This window comes from Haemaphysalis longicornis, unplaced genomic scaffold (assembly GCF_048455015.1).
Source record: "Haemaphysalis longicornis isolate Haplotype H1 unplaced genomic scaffold, Haemaphysalis longicornis Haplotype H1 scaffold_6, whole genome shotgun sequence".
Classification (NCBI taxonomy): domain Eukaryota; kingdom Metazoa; phylum Arthropoda; class Arachnida; order Ixodida; family Ixodidae; genus Haemaphysalis; species Haemaphysalis longicornis.
The window spans coordinates 28,375,448-28,394,129 of NW_027526407.1; the positions used below are offsets into that span (position 1 = coordinate 28,375,448).

Below are 18,682 nucleotides of genomic sequence, written 5' to 3' on the forward strand. Positions count from 1 at the left end.
AATCAGGCTCCCAGATTACACGCCGATTTTTCAAGCGGAATTATTGGCGATAATGTTGGCCCTCATAACGCAACCAGCGGGTTGCTGCTTAAGAATATGAGCTGCCCACACCCATTTGTTGATGCAGCGTCGAATTTAAACTAGCTAGAGTAGATTCCATCCTCTCCATTGGTCTTAGTACACTACTTTCATTTTTTAGGAATGAGTGAACCAGCCCAACAATAAAGTTTTTATTAAATTACAGACAACACGGCTTCTTGCCAATATGCTCTTTTCTCCAGACTCCGGATTACCAAGCCTTCGCTCCCTGACACCTGCAATATGCACAAAGCCACAAGAAAAAAATGAGAAAACAGCGGCCACAATCTGGGTAAAAGTGGCCCCACAGCCAGCGAATGTCACAAGTGGTAGACGACGCTGCACTGGCTGATTGTAGCCAAGAGGAACAAGCGAGAGACAGGGCCAAATATGTGCAGCTTGAGTGGTTTTTTGGCAGCCTGACCAGCCAATGAGTCCACCTGTACACGTTGCTTTCGGCAGCATCACTGCCTGCTTCAACCATAACTAATTAATGTGGCATTCTCCCAGAGCTACCGGTTGTATCACGGCCGGCCTGGCAGTACTGGCTTATACAAACCCTAAATACTGAGGTGACATTCACTGGAATGAAGGTGGCTACCTGGGCAGCACAATAGAAAAGACACAATACGCTCACCCTGTTTGCCTTTTTCCTTTGTGTCTTATTTATTGTGCTGCATTTGTGCTATACATTCGCTGGAGTTGGCCTTTATAAAGTCATAGCTTGCTTTGCATTCACAGACTGAACTCCTCTGGATGATGAGATGACAGAAGAATTAATATATGCCTACAGAAAACTCCCACTGTCATACCTTACAGAACCAAGACATCGACATGGTTGGTCTCGATTCGCATTGTTTGCTCAGGGGTCCAATACAACAAAGACATTTTAGCCTGCAGTGCTCAAAGGGCACCAAAGAAAAAGGCAAAGGCACATTATAGCAGAAGGAAGTACTGTCAATATCATGGGACAGCAGTGAAAACAGTCTGTTTAAACACGTACGAGAGTGTACCCTCTAGTCTTTGCACATGGAGTTGCTCAGTATCAATACAGCTCTACGCAGCTCCAGAATGTGCTCTACAGTACAACCGTTCGTGACCACTCTGAAGTTGAATGCCTCCTTACTGATACATCTGAAAGTCTCGCCAAACAATTGTAATTTTAATTTTTTAACAAGTGACATGAAATCTCTATTCTTAGAAGCCAAGAAGCCAGCCGTGTAAAAAAGGTGTTTGTTCCGAAGTTCTTTTTTTGCTGGTCACAGGTATTGCTAACTCAATGAGTAGACGATGATGATGTGGTTTAATGGCGCAAGGGCTACTAGGCCAAATACAGCCAAGAGGAGTGCTGGTGTTTCAGTTAGAGGTGCTTGTCTAAAATTTCTGTATACGGCCAATGGTTAGGGATGAAAAGTGGATATAAAACAGTTCAGAAAGCATGAGTGAGTGAGGCCTTCAAAAACAGGGTGCCTCGGGGAGATAGTTTTGCCAAGGCAAAAAAAGGCGAGGCCCCTGAGCATCACATTAGAAGTCTTCAGCACTGTCCTCCTCATTTAGGGCAGGCTGAGGTTACACACAGTAGGAGATTTCTTTAAAAAAATCAGCATCCGAAAGGTAAACTAACACATTTTTGAGCTGGACAATAGCTTCGCCTGATAGAAAGTGTTCCAGGTGTTGTGGTATGTGTTTTGTGTATAAATCTGCGAAGTGTCTAAGTATTTCTGGTTCAAGTTCTCTACATTCAATCAGTACATGGTGTACTGAAAGAGCCTCTCCGCATATAGCACAATTTGGACGTGGTGCACCAGTTAAAAGAAGTCCGTGTGTGCCATATATGTGTGCCCAATCCTTAGTCGACAACGTGCGACCTCAACGGATCTGTGTAGCTTTCCTCGAGTATGTCTGCCTACTGTTGGTTTGATTGAATGGAGCTTGTTTTCTGTTTGCTTGTCCCAGCGATTCTTCCAGATTTTACGGAGTTTTCTTTTGATGACTGGTTTGAGGTCCAAGTACGGTACAGATGTAATGTCCACATGATCCCGGAGAACTGCAGTAGCTGCTTCCCTGTCAGCAGCCTCATTTCCAACTATTCCGCAATGTCCAGGTACCCAGCAGATTGTAATTTCCAGGCCCACAGCGTAGGCTGACATGATGATGTTAAACAAAGTTAAGCACGGCATTTTTGTGAGGCTTTGCAGAATGCAGGGCTGTCACTTCACTCAAGGAATCTGTATATATGACTGAGCGGTGTATTCGGTGCTGTAATATGTGTTCTACAGCCATTAAAATACCATGGGCTTCACCTGTGAATGTGCTGGTGCTAGGATTGAGCGTCTTAGAGGCAGAGTAATGGGGTCCGCAGACAGCGCCAGCAGAGCTGGTTTTAGATGCGCCTGTATAAAATTCTGTGCATTGGTATTTGTGTTGTAGGCTTAAAAAGTGTTGGTGTATTAAGGCACAGGGAGATTTGTTCTTGTCTATGTTAGCAAATGACATGTCACATGCAACCGGCAACCGTTTCCATAGTGCAAGGACATCAGTAAAGGTGGTTTTGTAAGTGTCTTTAAATGAAATTTTCATGTCGGATGCCAAAGTGTTTACGGACGTTACATACGGATGCGCAAGCGAGGGTCGTTTTAGGAACAGACCTGAGTGGATGTATCATGTATTAAGATGCCTTAAGGGTATTTTTGAATTGAAGTTGTTTTGACTGCGTATAGTAAGGCTGTGTAGGCACGCTTATTTTCTAGTGACCACATATCTGATTCTACATACTGCCTTTCCGGCTTCTTCGGAAAGCACCAGTCACCAATCGAAGGCCCAAGTGGTGCACCGGGTCAAGGAGTTTGAGAGCAGACTTTGAGGCTGATTGATAAATAACACTGTCATAGTCAAGCCTCGATCTGACAAGGCTATTGAAAATTTTCAATAAGCAAGCCCTGTCAGTTCCATATGATTGGCGTGAGAGAACCTTTAGAATGTTAAGTGCTTTAATGCATTTTATTCTTAGTCTTTTGATGTGGGGTATGAAGCTTAACTTCTCATCCAGCAGAATGCCCAAGAACTTCTGCTCCTTTTTCACTGATATTTGTTTGCCGTCTAGGGTGACAAATGTATCAGGTCGCATGCCTCGTAGCTTTGAAAAGAGGACGCAGGTGGTTTTGTCTCGATTGAATTTAAAACCGTTTCTATCCGCCCACCTCGAGAGACTATTCACTCTCAATTGGATCTGCCTCTCGTAAATGGACCTATTGAAAGACTTGAAACTTATCTGCACGTCGTCCACATAGACAGAATAAAAAAGTGAGCGGGGTAAAACATTTTTAAAGGAGCCATGAAGAGAAAGCGCAAGTTTGGTTCATTCGAAAGATTGCCTCGTTAGAACCATAACGACACCACTTATAACGCAAACTTCGCTCAAATAAGCTAAATAATTAGGAAAAAAGGAAATGACCATGCGACCCACCAGCTCATTTTCCGCAACAGAACCTATGATGTCACATGAGCTAAGCTCTGCGATTGGCGGAGGCTGGCAGAAGCAGACGCAAATTAGGTAGAGCTTACAAACTAGACGAACGAGCGATTTGCGCTTAAATTTAGGGCACATTCTTTACAAAGAAATAAGAATGATGGGACAAACAGTGGAAGTTACGAAAGCACATGTAAACATAGAAGTACTGATGCGTTCTGCTGTTCGTACTGCGCACAGCATGCTTGGTTTAGCTGCACAGCACTACGGGGCTTGGGGTTGTCTCAGACGACACTGGCCGATTGACGCAAGCAACGGTGTCTTACGTGACCCCATTTGTCGAGCGAGCACTGTTTCAGGGAACGAATATTTTCTCCCAGAACAAAAACAAGCCAGGTTTAAATGCGGGCAAAAACTAACCAAACGCTTGCCACGGTATGGTGGCGCCATCTAGGTTACGGAACGTAAAGAAACGCGGGAACAAACCAACACCGCTGTACAGGGTGGAGATAACCTTTGAACGGTCCCGTGCCGCCGCAATCCGCCTCTTTCATTGCGGTGTGCTGCCACCTAGCGTGCCCAGCGGAAGTTGAAGCTGTAGGGTTTGTCGGCGTTTCCTTCGGCTGCGGTCTCGTTGTATGCACGCAATCCCGCATTACGGCGAGGAGCAGCCGAAGTTTTTCTACTGTGTTGGTGTTATAACGCCTTAAGATGACAGCCCCTGGTCATCACATAATACCAGGCGGCTTCTTATCACTGAATGAGGGCTGGCAGAGAAATCTCGGACAGATCCGTGTGCCGTCCGAGTAGCAGACGAGCACTGCTTGGAGTCGTCTGGCATGAAGTGCGATCGCCAGCTCAACAAAGGCCGGCAGTTCACAAAATGCCTTTAAGCGCTGCACACATGTACGATTGGTACACGCTATTTGCATGCGACTGATCGTTATGACTGTCACCACGAGTAGTCATACGCGTGAATTTGAGACGGCCCGATGCGCGCATGAAATGCGTCGTCGGCGTCGCTCCGCCCACTGTTTTTGCTCCGTGGTTAACTACGATGATCGCTGAGCTGAATTTGTAGATTCTGCGCGTTTGTTCGCAAGAAATGGATAAATCAAGCAATCGTGAAGCGTTTTCTGCCTTCGGAAACAGTCCGCGCACACGCCGGCCGCGCCTACCAGCTCGGCACACTCAGCGGCTCGAACCGGCGCCGACTGCGCAGACCACGGTAGCAACCGCGCTTGTCGCTGCTCTTCTGAATCAATCTGATCGCTAAAAAGTTCCACATGCGAGAAAGTAGGTGTTAGTGTGGTGAAAAATTGTGCTAGGGATTGTTGTCAGGGCTTATTTTAAAAGCGGCGATCAGATATATCTGCCGCGTTGCAAGCCTACGCTGACCGGTCGCCGCGGCGCGCGGTGCGCCGAGCGGCCGAGAGATGGCGATACCTGCGCGGAAGCATCGAAACAGGCTACGCAGATGACCGATCGCTCAAACGGCAGTTATAACTTGGAGTTCCACATGCGAGAAAAGGGATGATAGTGTAGTGAAAAGTTGTGTTGCGGATTGTCATTCGCAGTTGCACAGATAGCAGCGATCAATCACCCGAGCCGACGCGAGCGAAGCAAGCCGTCGTAGCCGATCGCGTGCGGCCGACGGGAAGCGATAGAAGCCGACACCGTTCCCTTCTCGGCACTCCGAGTTAGAGCGGAACGCAGCACAAGTTGTGGGCATTGTTCCGCGTACAACGAGCACACACAAAAAATCAAACGATGTAAATACAACCACGACCCCTTCCCGCTTGTGCGGGAGCTGTGGGGAATGTCGTCTGCTGCCCCTACTGGACTGCTTAGGGACTTGGCCGCTAGGGGATTGCGCATGCGCATTGGGGTTGTGAAAGAGGTGGATTGGGCCAACGGGCTCAACGCGTTATTCTTTTCGTTTCTCACGAGACCTAGCAACGCGAAACAGACAATATGATTCAAACTTCTTCAGGAAACCGCGTTGCGGCGATAATTTTAGCGCGGTTTTGACACAATGACTTGCTTCGGCGGCGAGCGAGCAACCGAAAATGGCGGCGCCAGCGTATACGTGTCTACCCTGTATGGCGGATGCGTGAATGAAGGTATTCTAGGCTGCAGAGCGGTCGGTTCCTCTGATGTCATTTGGGACCACGAAAACGCACGATTGAGCGGGAAAATCAAAATTTTAACCTAAATTGTTTAATTTCTCAGTGAATAAAGCACCGTTTGTATCCAGACAAGCGCTGGGGGCACTATAAAACACAAAATCTTTCGAATAAAACCAACTTGCATTTTCTCTTCATGGCTCCTCCCTGCGGCACACCATTTTCTTGGGTGAACACCCTTGATAGAACTGTGCCAAGCCGCACTTGAAACGTTCTATGAGTAAGGTAATCCTCCAGGATATTGAACATATTGCCGCAGATATCAAACGCTGCAAGGTCAAGTAAGATGTCACAACCCCATGCGGTATCATAGGCTTTCTCTAGATCAAAAAAGATAGAGACAGTGCTGTCTATGTACAAAATCATCTCTTATGTAAGCTTCCAACGCTAAAACACTGTTAGTTGTGGACCTACCTGACCGGAAGCCAGACTGACAACTATCTAAAATTCCATTATATTCTCAAAAAAGTAAGCGCCTGTTTATCATCTTTTCTAAAGGCTTACACAAACAGCTCGTTAATGAAATTCGCCTGTAGCTGCGCGCTAAAGAGTCCTTTCCTTCTTTTATATCGGGACAACAATTGCCTCTTTCCAGGATTTAGGAAGACGTCCAACTTGCCATATTTTGTTGAATGAGAAGAGTATTGTTTCCTGTGTATCTTCATGGGCATGTTACACCATTTCGTATGTAATTTTGTCAGCCCCTGGGGAACTTTTATCAGAGGTAGCAAGCGCAACAGCTAATTCGTGCTTAGTGAATGGGCTGTTGTAGCCCTTCCGTTCTGCTTTCCTCTTTCGTGGTGGCTGCCGTTCAATCATCTTTTTGTGTTGTAAATATTTGTGGTGTAGTGTGGGGAACTGGAAACACCTTCAAAGTACGAGTTAGTTGATGTAAGAAATGTCTTCCAACTGTCAGTTTTGGCGGCATGTGTAATCTGCTTACCCTTCGCTTTTGCACGTTTAAAAGCAGCCAGATTTTCAGTTGTTGGGTACCTTCTAAGGGCTGCCCACGCTTTGTTTTGCTCTTTCCAAGCTGCCTTGCACTCGTAGTTCCGGGAATGGAGGATTGTGCAGCATCAATTAGGTGTGCAGTAATTATATCCGCAGCTTGGTCGATACCTAAATGTTCTATAGATGCGTACGATAGGGAACCTTCTTTAAACTTTTTTCCAATCCGCACCCTCTGCAGAAACTGTATGCCCTAAAGTGTTCCGCACTTAAACCTACCACTCTCCCGCCCCCTCAAGGACCTGCCTAGTAGTGGTGGTACATGCAAGATTATTACAGAAATGTGTAGCTGCTGGACAGCCTTCGATGCCTCATCGCCTCAGCTGCTACACAAGCACATTAGAGGCAGGATCGGAGAAGCCATTACAGTGTTTCTTTTTAGTTCAAAAGGGGGCCACGCACAGAGATCTGGGTGGATCTCATCTTCTCACAAAAACCTTTTGGCTCGTGGTCAGCTGTAGGAATCGCAAGGAGTGCTGGGAAAGCAGTGCTAATTTTTCTTTGCCACACTCGACTCGACAGAACATTGTAAGTTCTTGATTATATCAGTGTTTTGCCTCATTTTGCGAGTGAATTTGCATGTTTCTGCTTTAGTGTTCATTTGCATGTGTAAGTGCATTTCTCACGTCACATTCACCTCCATCTGGCGTAGCAAGTCAGGCGGCTGGTCTGGCTAACCTTGCCAATTCATTGAAGAGTTTCCTCCTACTCCTGCAAACACATAGTGTTGCGTAAAGTGCTACAGTGGAAGACCTACATGACGTACACCCGTATGGACAGATTTTCCCCTGCAGCCTGGCAAACGTCACATCGTGTGATAAGGGCAACTTTTCGCATGCATACCACCAACATGAAGTCGACTCACGCGTCAGTGGTGCCTCTTCTGCTGGCGGGATCTGTGGTGGTGCTTCTTGTGCCCTCTGCGCGATGCCCGTTCGTCCGTCTCGTTGCGTTGCCTGCTGTGCGATGCAGGTCTCTCTTCCATGTCACGACGCTGGTGGCGTTCTCTGACATCCCTCCAGTCGCAACTTGACGCTGTTCGCCGCCTGCTGTGGTGGCCGTAACTGTCGACGCTGTTGGTCACCTGTTCGTATCCGTAGTAAAACTCGAGGGGATGTCCATACGAAGGCGCCGCATGTCCATAAGGAACCGCTTCGTTGAGGCAGCAAGGCAGGCTGGCCGCTCTCTTCAAGGACGCCACGCGGGCGTAGTGCCGCCTCATCAATTCCGGGTACGTGTCGTCGACGACAGCGCCCCGCCTTCGCTGCAATTTTATTTCCCGGCCGTACAGGGTAACGCCTTCCATGAGGGCCAGGGCGTAGCCCACGGACACCTGGTGTTTGAAGGTGACGAAGGCGAACTTCCGGGTCGTGTCGTTGGCGTTGAATACGGTGACGTCCTCCAGCGGCCCCGCCTGATAAATTGGGGAGAGCAAAGAGGGACACTGGTGACAAACAGCCGCTGTCTCTCTGCACGGGTGAGCCTCATTTCACACCCGATCGCTATGACACCCCCTCGCGCTCCTGCCACGCGATCATAAAGGCCGTGACGTCAAGACCGGACGTCACGTGACAAAGATCGTTTCGTCACTTTCTTGTTTTACCCAAAACAAATCGTGCCGTGCGCGTTTTCTCTACGTTGGCGTCGGCGTTTGTCGGTGCTATTCGCGTGTTACGTTGTCAAGACCGTTTATTTAAAACAAGTGCAGCGTCGATCTGCAAACGTTTCTGTCAGGTAACCAAACGTCTACAGCGAGCGAGAGTGAGAGAGAGCTATTTTCCTCTTGTTTCCGTCGTTTCGTGGTTTCGGGCGTCGCGTTCGTGCGTGGCGGTCGATCGTTCCGAGTGCGCGGCTGGCCTTGCGCGCCGGGAAGCTGACGCCCACATGTGGTAGTTAACCTTACCTTACCTCTTCTTGCTTCTAGCTCAGAGTACTGGAACAACGAGAAATTTCGTAGCTACTTTGAAACGGAGTGGCTAATTGTGAAGGAGCTGTGGGTAATGTTTCACAGGCTTGAATTTGACGTTGTTCTGATGACAAATAACAACATTGAAGCCCAAAACAGGGTCTCAAGGCCCACTATGTCAAAAGTGCGAGTGGAAAGCGGTCACTGACGTCTCTGATCGCAGCCGTTGTTCGTGGTTACCTTCCGGAAAACGAGAAAAGGTCCATGAGTCGAGGATGAGGCAGTCGTCACTATACAGACAGTAGAGTCTTAGCACAGCGGAAAACACCACTTTAGCGCGCCCATAGCGTTAGTGGCCACGTTAACCGTCGCGTAACGATTCGCTATCCGTTTGCAATTGCGGCGCGCAAACGTTAACGCCTGTAACAATTTTTGTGGGGGCTTTGTGCAATGCCCGTGAGTTTTAGTTGAACAGAGGTGCAGTGTCCATTGATTGATTTGATTGATTGATTGATGTAACGCGCCGACGCAACGCAGGCGATGAGGCGCGCCGTAGTGGAGGGCTCCGGATTAATTTTGACCACCTGGGGATCTTTAACGTGCGCCGAAATCTTGTACACACGGGCGTTTTTGCTTTTCGCCTCCATCAGAAAAGCGGCCGCCGCGGCCGGGAATCGAACCCGCGACCTTGTGCTCAGCAGCGCAACGCCTTAGCCACTGAGCCACCGCGGCGGGTGGTGCAGTGTCCAGGTATCTGTACAACAAAGTGCGAGTGGCCTTGTGTTCTTTGATTTCTATATTATTACTCCACATTGGATTGTTTACCAGTATATATATTAGTTTTCTTTCAGTATGTTATTTGAATTTGAAAGTTTGTACACAGAGAGGCCTGCTCTCAAATAAATTGGTGTCTGCTCAACTATCCTGTCTCAGAGATCTGTAGCATTGCTGAGAGCAGTTAAGTGGCTTATAAGCTACACCTTAGATAGCCATAATGAATGCTTCACACTGTTAAGGCAGAATTACAGGTACAAACAATAAGTCGGTCACATAAACAATAAACTACCTACCTGCAAGATATTGCTTCAACAATAAACTACCTACCTGCAAGATAATGCTTTTATTGCACTTATTGTATGAAAATATTCTTTATTTTTTCTTGTGTTTCAATTGTACTCATTGAATTCTAATTTTACTTTCGCAGTTAATAGCCTTTTTGCACATTTGCTGATTTTATATTTTATATGTTTTGTTTTACATACCCGTGACAGTATTTATGCCAACGGGCATACTATCGCAAAAAAAAATGGTGGGAATGCTTGCTGTCATTCTCACTATGCCTGATTAATGTAAAGATGTGATGTACAGCAGCGGCAACGAAACATCCCAACTGCACGCGCCATAATGCAAGCATAATGTTTGGTACAAAGTTTGTTCATAGCAAGGCTTTCTCAGCTGCTGCTGACACACACAAAAAATGTAAAGTTCCTTTCAGGCTTTGGTAACTGTTGTGACTAACTGTTGTGCAGTAGAAGTGTGGCGGTTTCACAATTAATTTGTAAAATTGGTTGCGAACTCGGAATACTCTTACTAACACTGTGAAACTATGCAAGTCATTACGTTAACTTTGTTTTAGTGGATTCAGCATCTAAAGGTCCAACGAGACGAAAGGTCCAATAGTGGATATACCGTTTCGGTGGACATTCAGACTCGTTGGACATTCAGACTCGATTGGACCTAGCGTGTCTGTGGATCTTTCGTCTCGTTGGACATTAAGGCTCTTACTATTAAATTAATGTTTGAAGCACTTAAAGTTACCTTGAATGCCCTCTACCGCAATATAGTTGTGGGATCTTCTGCATTTTCACATGCAATAACTCTACACGATAATTTGAAGTGAAATGTACACCTGGCACCTCTGATTTACGTCATAAAATTTGAGTGTGCCTGCAACGCTATCGACGAAAGTAAGCGTGGTCGCGAGTACGTTGCTGAGGGTGCCGAAATAGGACTCCAGTTTTTTCATTCGGACCTGTTTTATCATTCGGGCAAACTGTATAGGTTTTTCTCGTTTTTTTTGGTGTGCACTAGAATCAGCGAAAAAAATAATGTTCCCGGCCTTCATGCGCATGGCAGGCATGCGAGCGCTAAGCAAACAAGCAAACAGTCACGTGTTCGTCCATCCAAAAAAAAAAAGGAGGGTGCTACGACAGTCGCCTGACACTCACCGCGTACGCGCGTGAGTGTCCGTCAACTGCTCGCTGCCGTAAGAAGCGGTCAATGTGGATGAGCGTTGTATATTCTCAGTTCAGTCTCATCAAGGCGTCAGTTTGATGTGTCATATTTTTCATCCAGGATTTCACATATTAATCAGTTATTGAGATAAAACATCCAACTTGAATATCTTCCCTTCTAATAGTTCGTCTAAATTTCGCGCCCTTACAATAAAAACGACGTTACTGTGCTTCACGCTGTCAAAAGAGCCAGCCCAAATACTAACTTCAAGCCTTGGAATGATCCTAGTATTCACTTTTCAAAAACCGTCTTCTTTTCATCGATTCCTTTTCCTCATCTGTCCGCGACACTAAAAATTTGGCGGTGCCTTAACCAGCATAGACTCAGCACCAGGAAATGTGTTACATCGATAAATGGAACACTTTAAAAAAATTCCCTAAGCGTATCGCTGCTCCATTCGCGCTCAAACTTTCCACGGAGTTCACATTTTGTGGTCTATATTGTTTGGCACTGGGAACAAACAACAACAGTACATACCTGTTTGTTCTGCAAATACATAACATCGATTTTAGACTATGGCAAAATGGCGGCCATTATGAACTGGCAAGCTGATCTTGGATCGGTGGTGCCATCTGGGATATGCAAAATGAAACGAGCGATGACAATTCACGGTAGGAAGGAGACGAATGAGGTAGCAGACGATCAGAAAACCTCTTTTGTCGATAGCTTAGGATGGCCACAAATAATTACATAGCAGATAGTACAAATCATAATACTGTACTCCTGCGGTTCATTGTTGTCGATAGCAGTCATCTGGTTTCAGATAGTGCCAGGTTACCCCACTTTCCGAAATAAGGCTTACAATTATTTGTTCACGTTTGTTGCTTTGTTGTCGTTTGAGTTCTATTATTATTCTGTGCGTAAGTGTCTCTGCTTCTGACAAGGCGCCATGAGATCATTCGCAGCATACGAAAAGACATCCTGTTCACCTGCAGTGATTGATAATATGGCGTCATGTCACAAGTACAGAATGTTCGCCGTTCGGCTGGCTTGAGAGACAGGTAGGATGTGCCGTACATAAAGTGCCTTATGATAAAAGGTTAAGTTCTATGATCTCTGGTTCCTTCACTCCTGCCTGTTTGTGCTTGGAGTGGTGGATGAATTTGGTTAGCTGAGTCATGGTGCGTTGAAGTTGCAGTACTGCATGGGAGCCTGTTCCGTCCCGTAGGACGGTGAGTCCAGGTAGGCGCAAAGGCCAATTGCGCTCAAATTTTCAACCTCCTGAAAACGTTATTTCTGCATAGTCAGCCTAAAAAGACCGCATGCGTGCTTAGGCAAAAAGGACTAAAAGTTGGTCTTCTGGGTATACCTACTTGACTTTTCCCCAATCAGTACACCCTTTAGGGACTAAATGTGAGCGGACGAACGGTTAATCTGCCACCCGGTTGGTCAGTTCCCATACTCTCCAGGGATGGACAACTATACTTCAAACAAAGGGGTGAACAAGAGACAGCGCCAAGAGATGCTGCTCGAATGCAATTATTTATTCTCATTGCGGGTCAGATGATTTTGTGTGCATGTTAATTCTAGTCAACCATTAAAGAGTGCTCCACCTAACTTGAGAAGATAGCAAGATAGCCCATACGTTGCTAAAAGAAACAATTGAGCAGAAGTTCGCTTTTCTAGCTTAAGAGTAATTGGCGAAATTTTGTGATTTCCGGGCCAGTCTTCACACGCCATTAATCATTGGTACCCTGTGCCGCGAACAAACAGATCAGTCTTATAGGTTTCCATAATCCCAATCACACTTTCTTGTTTGTTTCGTGGTGGAACTATTTTGAGGAGGTTGACGAAAGCCATCCGGTACGGCAGGTTCATGTGCAACACCTTATATTGACGCAAAAGTGGGGCCTGTACACGACTACCTGCACTGTCGCAACGCTCATTTTATCAACGTACCGTAACGTTTGGCACAACACACTTGAACCTACCGCTATCGGCTTAATCTACACAACAAATGCGTGTCTTGCTAAAACAGTGGGGCTTTAGTATTGTTGGACCCTTCGTCTCAGTGGACCTTTCATCTCGTCGTACATTTAGGCTCAAATGGACCTGCAGACTCAGTGGACTTTCATCTCGTTGGACATTCAGGCTCGATTGGACCTGCAGACTCGGTGGACTTTCATCTCGTTGGACATTCAGGCTTGACTGGACCTTCAGACTCGGTGGATCTTTTGTCTCGTTTGACATTCAGGCTCGATTAGACCTTTCGTTATAACGTGCTTTCGACTCGTTGGACATTCAGGCCAAAAGCGGTTTTTGTGTAGCTTGAAATAAAATTCAAGAGAACAAACAGCAGAATGCACATTTGGTAGACACTTCAATGCCCACCGGAGGATATCTATTAAAAGGCGGGGGTAAGTGCGAAAGGGTTTAAGCGTAGGTTTTTCAGATAACATGCCTGATGTATAGCATCCCTAAAAGGGCACTTGTAGTGGCCTTTTATAAAAGTCCAGTATAATTGCTGGCTTTTTGTAAATCTGAAATTCGAAGCTGTTATTAGCTACAGAACCTACTTTTTGTCGTTCCTAAAGCTAAGTTACGACGTCCTAGTAAATTGGCAGAAGTCTAGCCTCCACGCTCGGATAGAATAAGTGCATGGGTGAGGGATAAAGAAAACAAGCGTGCTGCTGTCACCGTGGTCTCCGTACCCTTTCTTTCACCACCGCCGCTGCCATCTTTCGTCCCCACAACGCGTAGCATGTTACGCCGGTAGCAGCTCTGTTGAGCGAAACAACCTCGGGCGCTAACCGAACGCCAAAGCGATCGTAACTGACCAGCGTAACCACGCGTTGCTTGCAGCGGCTGCCTGCAACAATCGCTGCCGATGCAAGCATCGCACTTCACCGCCGAGTGCGCCGACATGAAGATGACACAACACCCCCCCCCCCCCCCAAACTCCTCCACATCTCATTTGCGCATTTATCGCAAAAGCCCAATGTGGTAGGTACGTCGAGCTCTACCCTCCGATGCACACAATCGAACCACACTGTATTCGCCACATCACAGCGCGGCGTTTGTTCGTGTGGTGACCTCTGGCACGTTGTTGCATGTCATTGCTGATGGCAACGTGACTTGTTGGATAGGTAGTGCAGAACTAGTGGTGGCAAACTTCGTCCTCGATTCTTCACGAGATGGATCGGTGTCGTCGTTGTCGCCGTTTCGCCGACGAAGGCTCTGCACGCCGGCGACACCCGTGAGCTCCCAGCACAGCACACAACGCGAAGTCGAGCGCTTGCAGATCGACGCTGCACTTGGTTTAAATAACCGGCCTTGACAACGTAACACGCGGATAGCGCCGACGTTTAGAGGAAGAAAATGGGGCGTCAAACAAACGCCGACGCCAACCTTGAGGAAACGCGCACAGCAGGATTTGTTTCGGGTAAAACAAGAAAGTAAAAGAAAAAATCGTGACGTCAAGACCGGACGACACGTGACGTCCGGTCTTGACGTCACGACTTTTACGATCACTTTACAGGAGCGCGAGGAAGTGTCATAGCGATGGGGTGTGAAATGAGGCTCGCCCTCTCTGCACGTTGACAACAGCGTTTACAGACAACCTCGGTCGCTCTTTCTCGGCGTCTCGCTGATACTTCTGCGGCTGTTTTGTGAAGGTTAACGGCCGCTGGTGCGATCTAACGTATCACAAGCCCACGTAAGGCAAACGTCCGTGACGATGGACCTGGCGTCCCTACCAGCGCGTAAGCCTGAATAAAGGGCTAACAAGGGTGTGTGGTTGGCCGATTCTCGAAACAGACGAGTGAGAATTTTTGTTGCGTCTGCCTCGATTACAAGCTACGCCGGTCGCCTGCACAGTGGAGCCGCGCATTCGGACGCACAAATCGCTCGATCGTTAAGGCGGCGTTTCCCAATGCCAGGGGAAACGCGTTAGTGCGACGCGCGAGTGGGCACATGGGTCGACCGGTAGCAGCACGCACGACGTCGAAGATTGCTAGGACCCCCCCGAAACGCCTTTGGCACAAGCGCGCATCCGAACGCACAACCTCTCGCCGAAAAAAAGGAACACCTAGCAGCCCGTGGGTGCCAGTTCACGGTGCGCCAAGAGTTTCATTCCCGGCACACGCCGAGTTGCCGCGGGAGGTCAATGCCGAGCCAGACTTTCCAGCCGGAAAATGATGTGTGCTACGTACCTGCAGGAAGAGCTCGTAGAGCAGGTCTCTCGTTACCCTTTCGTGCAGACTGCCGCACCACAGGGTTCGGTCACGACGACTCTCGTGAGACATGGCCGGCAAACGCACGTTCGAACTGGGACCAGACGCGCTCACCCGTTCTGTCGCCACGCGCGTTTGGGTGGTCTCGTATATACGGTCTGACTGGAAAAATAGGAGAGGAGGAAATTATAACCAGAGTCCTTCAATGCCTTTCTGGTGAGGAAACTTCGCCATCACGCTATGGGAGAACTTCGTGCGCTGCCCAGGGAGGCCGCGCCGCGGCGCTGGTGTTGATCGGGGGGCAGCCGGGGGCGGTGTCAGAGCGCGTTTGGCAGGGAACGGACCACGGAGTAAGATAAAACAGACGCTTGCTGCCTTATCAGCAGTTCGCTTTCGCTTTACTTGTCGTGGGCCGCTCAAATGGACTTATCATTTCGTGAGTGGCGAAAAAAAATTCCCCCCACCTCCCCGAAGGGAATTGTGAGGAAATGCGAATGCATTTCTTTTGCGCGAGAGTGCACGGAATTTATAATTAATGAGGAGACGGTGATTTGTAGCGTAACCATTTTCGGCGTTCTGGGCTCGCCGTTGACGTTGCTCGGCAGCATGTCGAACACGTATTTCGGGGTCTTCGGCTCGGCGTTGGCGTTTCGCAGCGGCTTCCCGAGCACGGAGTTCGGCGTCGGCAGCTCGCTTCAAGCGCTTGCGTTCGGCATCACGCGCTCTTCGCTTCGCAGCCTTGTCTTCCGCTTCTTCTTCTCCTCCGGTTGAAGATGACGTTGAAGTCACTACAGTGACGTCACCTCCAGCGAGAGGTGTAATGCTCGAACTGGATTGTATTACACTTCTTGCTCGAGGTACCGTTGCCGGCAGACATTCCGTTTATATATACTTGCGACCTAGCGAACGGGAGAGTGGGGCGAGCGTCGAGAGGAGAAGCACCGAAGCACCGCGCTTACCCTCGCCTACACTCTCCCACACACGTGGGAGCTCCGGCGAGCTCCCGCGATGCGAGCGCCCTCACACGCCCGAGCGCGCTCCTCTCTCCACTCACTCGCCCGCACCACCTGCTCCGGTTGCTAGGGGAGAGGAGGAGTGCGCGCGCTTGCAGCTGTTGCTATGGGAGAGGGGGTGAGAGCGGAGAGATAACACCTGCGGGCGCGTGGACGCCGCACGGCGCCTGACATGGCGCGACTAAGAAATGCATTCGCATTTAAAAATGTGCTGTGAACGGGCATGCTGCTTCTGCGTTCCTGCCTGCCAGTCTGGCTACAGAGCAGCGGCGGCGCCCCGATGTCCTCCGATCTGCGGTTGCGTCCATCGTAGTAGCCTTTCTCCCCGTACGAAACCTGGCCGGGAGTTTCATGACCGGAGAAGTATTGAAGGACTCTGCTTTTATTAAGGAGACTGTGAATAGAGTTGTGGCAACCCCCAATGGAGGGGAAACCCTTTCCCCTTAATGGAACTACCCAAGTTATGCCCAAAATGAGAGCAGCCATTGTGAAGCCAGTGAAACCTAAACGAGAGGAAACAATTACACTAATCGACAGCCGTATTGCTAATATAGGTACATCCCGATTTGATTGATTGATTGTAGGGTTTAACGCGCAGACGCAACGCAGGCGATGAGGCGCGCGGTAGTGGAGGGCTCCGGATTAATTTTGACCACCTGGAGATCTCTAACGGGAGCCGAAATCTTGAACACACGGGCGTTTTTGCTTTTCGCCTCCATCAGAAAAGCGGCCGCACATCCGGAAATCGAACCCGCGTCCTCGCTCTCAGCAGCAGAACGCACTGAGCTACCGCTGCGGGTGGAAAGTACTCTTTCCTGCATAATACTTGAATCAGAATTTCGTACTCATGAAAATTAATGACAAAGTAATCAGAAATAGAGATTGACTGTTGCTGATTTACGTTATCTGTTTGGCTACAAGCTGCCTGGAAAAATCAACGACTTGGAGTCTCGTCACGTGGACTGGCCTCGTGGCTGTTTCTAGTTGCATTGACTGTATTTCTGCGGCGCAAAAAACGTCTTCAGAAACATGCGTGTCAGACAGGCACGACCGCACACGTTGATGAACCACCACGGGAATCGCCAGCCCCTGAGTGCCCGCCCGACCGACCGCTAGGCTCCGACTTGTCGAAACATGTTTGATGAGCCGGCTTCACCGCCACACACACAACCTCCCCGCAATGCACAAAATTAGGTGGCGTATCTCGCACCCGCGAAGAGCAACGACGGCGTACTTCGTGCTGATTCGCAACACTATAGCCAAATTTCCAGACTGTTACAAAACCAGGTACTCTATGCGCGGCCCGCCAGAACTTTACTGCACAACTTACTAAAATGCTACTACGCAATATGATTGTCCTCAAAGCTAGTTGCTTCCCCCTGCCCAATTGAAGTCAATAAGCGAAAAGGTAAGGAGTAGTCTAGCTTTTCATGCCAATGCAGTCGATAAATGTGGATGTAAAATCATGTGCGCACCCATAGATGATGTCGTGTCTGCAAAGTGCGCGAGTGAGTGCATAAACTCTTTGCAACAACAAGCGCAATCTTCGGGCGCCCTCCAGGAGGGAGGTGTCTTCAGTTCAGGATAGCATGGTGCTTACCAGCGAGATGGGCTCTTCCCTTCAGCATACACTGGACGGCTAGAGCTGAGCTTGTCAGCACTGCACAACGTCCTATCATTGCCTCACTGCTGTGGTTCAATGTTAGAAAGTTTTGGGGTGAGGGAAGTTGCTGTGTGTGGGCATGCAATTTCTATTTTTTATTTTATTTAATTTTATTGATGCTGTGAGCCTTCGTCAGGCCTAGTCTCACTGGATAAGGTTATTTATCTAGTGGCACTAGTCATGCCCACACGGGAGTAAGCATCACAAAGGAAATACAAGAGTAGCTGTGCAAACGATTGCGCGTGATTGTGGGCAGCATCGACAGCTACAGTCGAACCCGGATATAGCGAACTGTAATATGCGGCGCGGTTAGTTCGATATATCCAATAATTCGATATAGCCGAACCCATCTATACCGAATATTTTTTTACGAGTTCGCAATACGCGGGATCCCCCCTCCACCTGAAATAACGAAACAAACACATAGAGGATGCTATTACCTTGTAATGTTTCCCTTTATTGGGTCGAGTTCACTGAGTAGTCAAACAGCAGTCGGGTCCCTGTCCTTTCACCTCCTCTTCTTCCTCCTCTTCTGGCTGCTGCCCGGCTCCTCGTCGACCTCTTCCTCTTCCTGTTACACAGGCCGCCCCTCTGTTGTCAACCCTCCTGGGTTGATACGGCACTACGTTGCACAGCTTCCACGATGTTATTAGGTCCATTGTAGCATATGTACTTCAAAATTCCTTGTTTGCGAGCAGTCTTCACAACCATGTAGGGCCCTGAAAAAGGAGCCTTGGAACCCTGCAAGCCTTTCCAGACAAGGACGTAATCCCCAACGTTAATGTTCGGAACCTTGCCCGTGTGAAGACGGTCGTAATGCTTCTTCATTGCGATCCGGTACCTTTCATTTTCTCTCTGGGACCTTTCTTGTTCACGGAGCACTATTGAATCG

The 18,682-nt window shown here is 48.3% G+C and overlaps 2 protein-coding genes across 2 annotated transcripts in view; both read right to left on the reverse strand.

The window, feature by feature from the left end:
* LOC144142389 (uncharacterized) overlaps positions 1-18,682 on the reverse strand; it is a 462,336-nt gene that overhangs the window by 111,213 nt on the left and 332,441 nt on the right. The gene's annotated exons all lie outside the window — the stretch shown is intronic.
* Positions 193-15,375, reverse strand: LOC144142381 (uncharacterized). Its single transcript, XM_077673851.1, has 3 exons — positions 15,094-15,375; positions 7,607-8,155; positions 193-314 (listed from the first exon to the last, which is right to left on the reverse strand). The coding sequence occupies exons 1-2, from the start codon at positions 15,184-15,186 to the stop codon at positions 7,610-7,612; spliced, it is 639 nt and encodes a 212-aa protein (XP_077529977.1). The 5' UTR covers positions 15,187-15,375; the 3' UTR covers positions 193-314; positions 7,607-7,609.

Bases quoted from the DNA above. Each gene is read 5' to 3' on its own strand.
- LOC144142381 (XM_077673851.1), bottom strand. From the start codon at position 15,186: ATGTCTCACGAGAGTCGTCGTGACCGAACCCTGTGGTGCGGCAGTCTG. The intron at 8,156-15,093 runs GTACGTAGCACA...CCAATTTATCAG, and splicing joins TCTACGAGCTCTTCCTGCAG to GCGGGGCCGCTGGAGGACGT.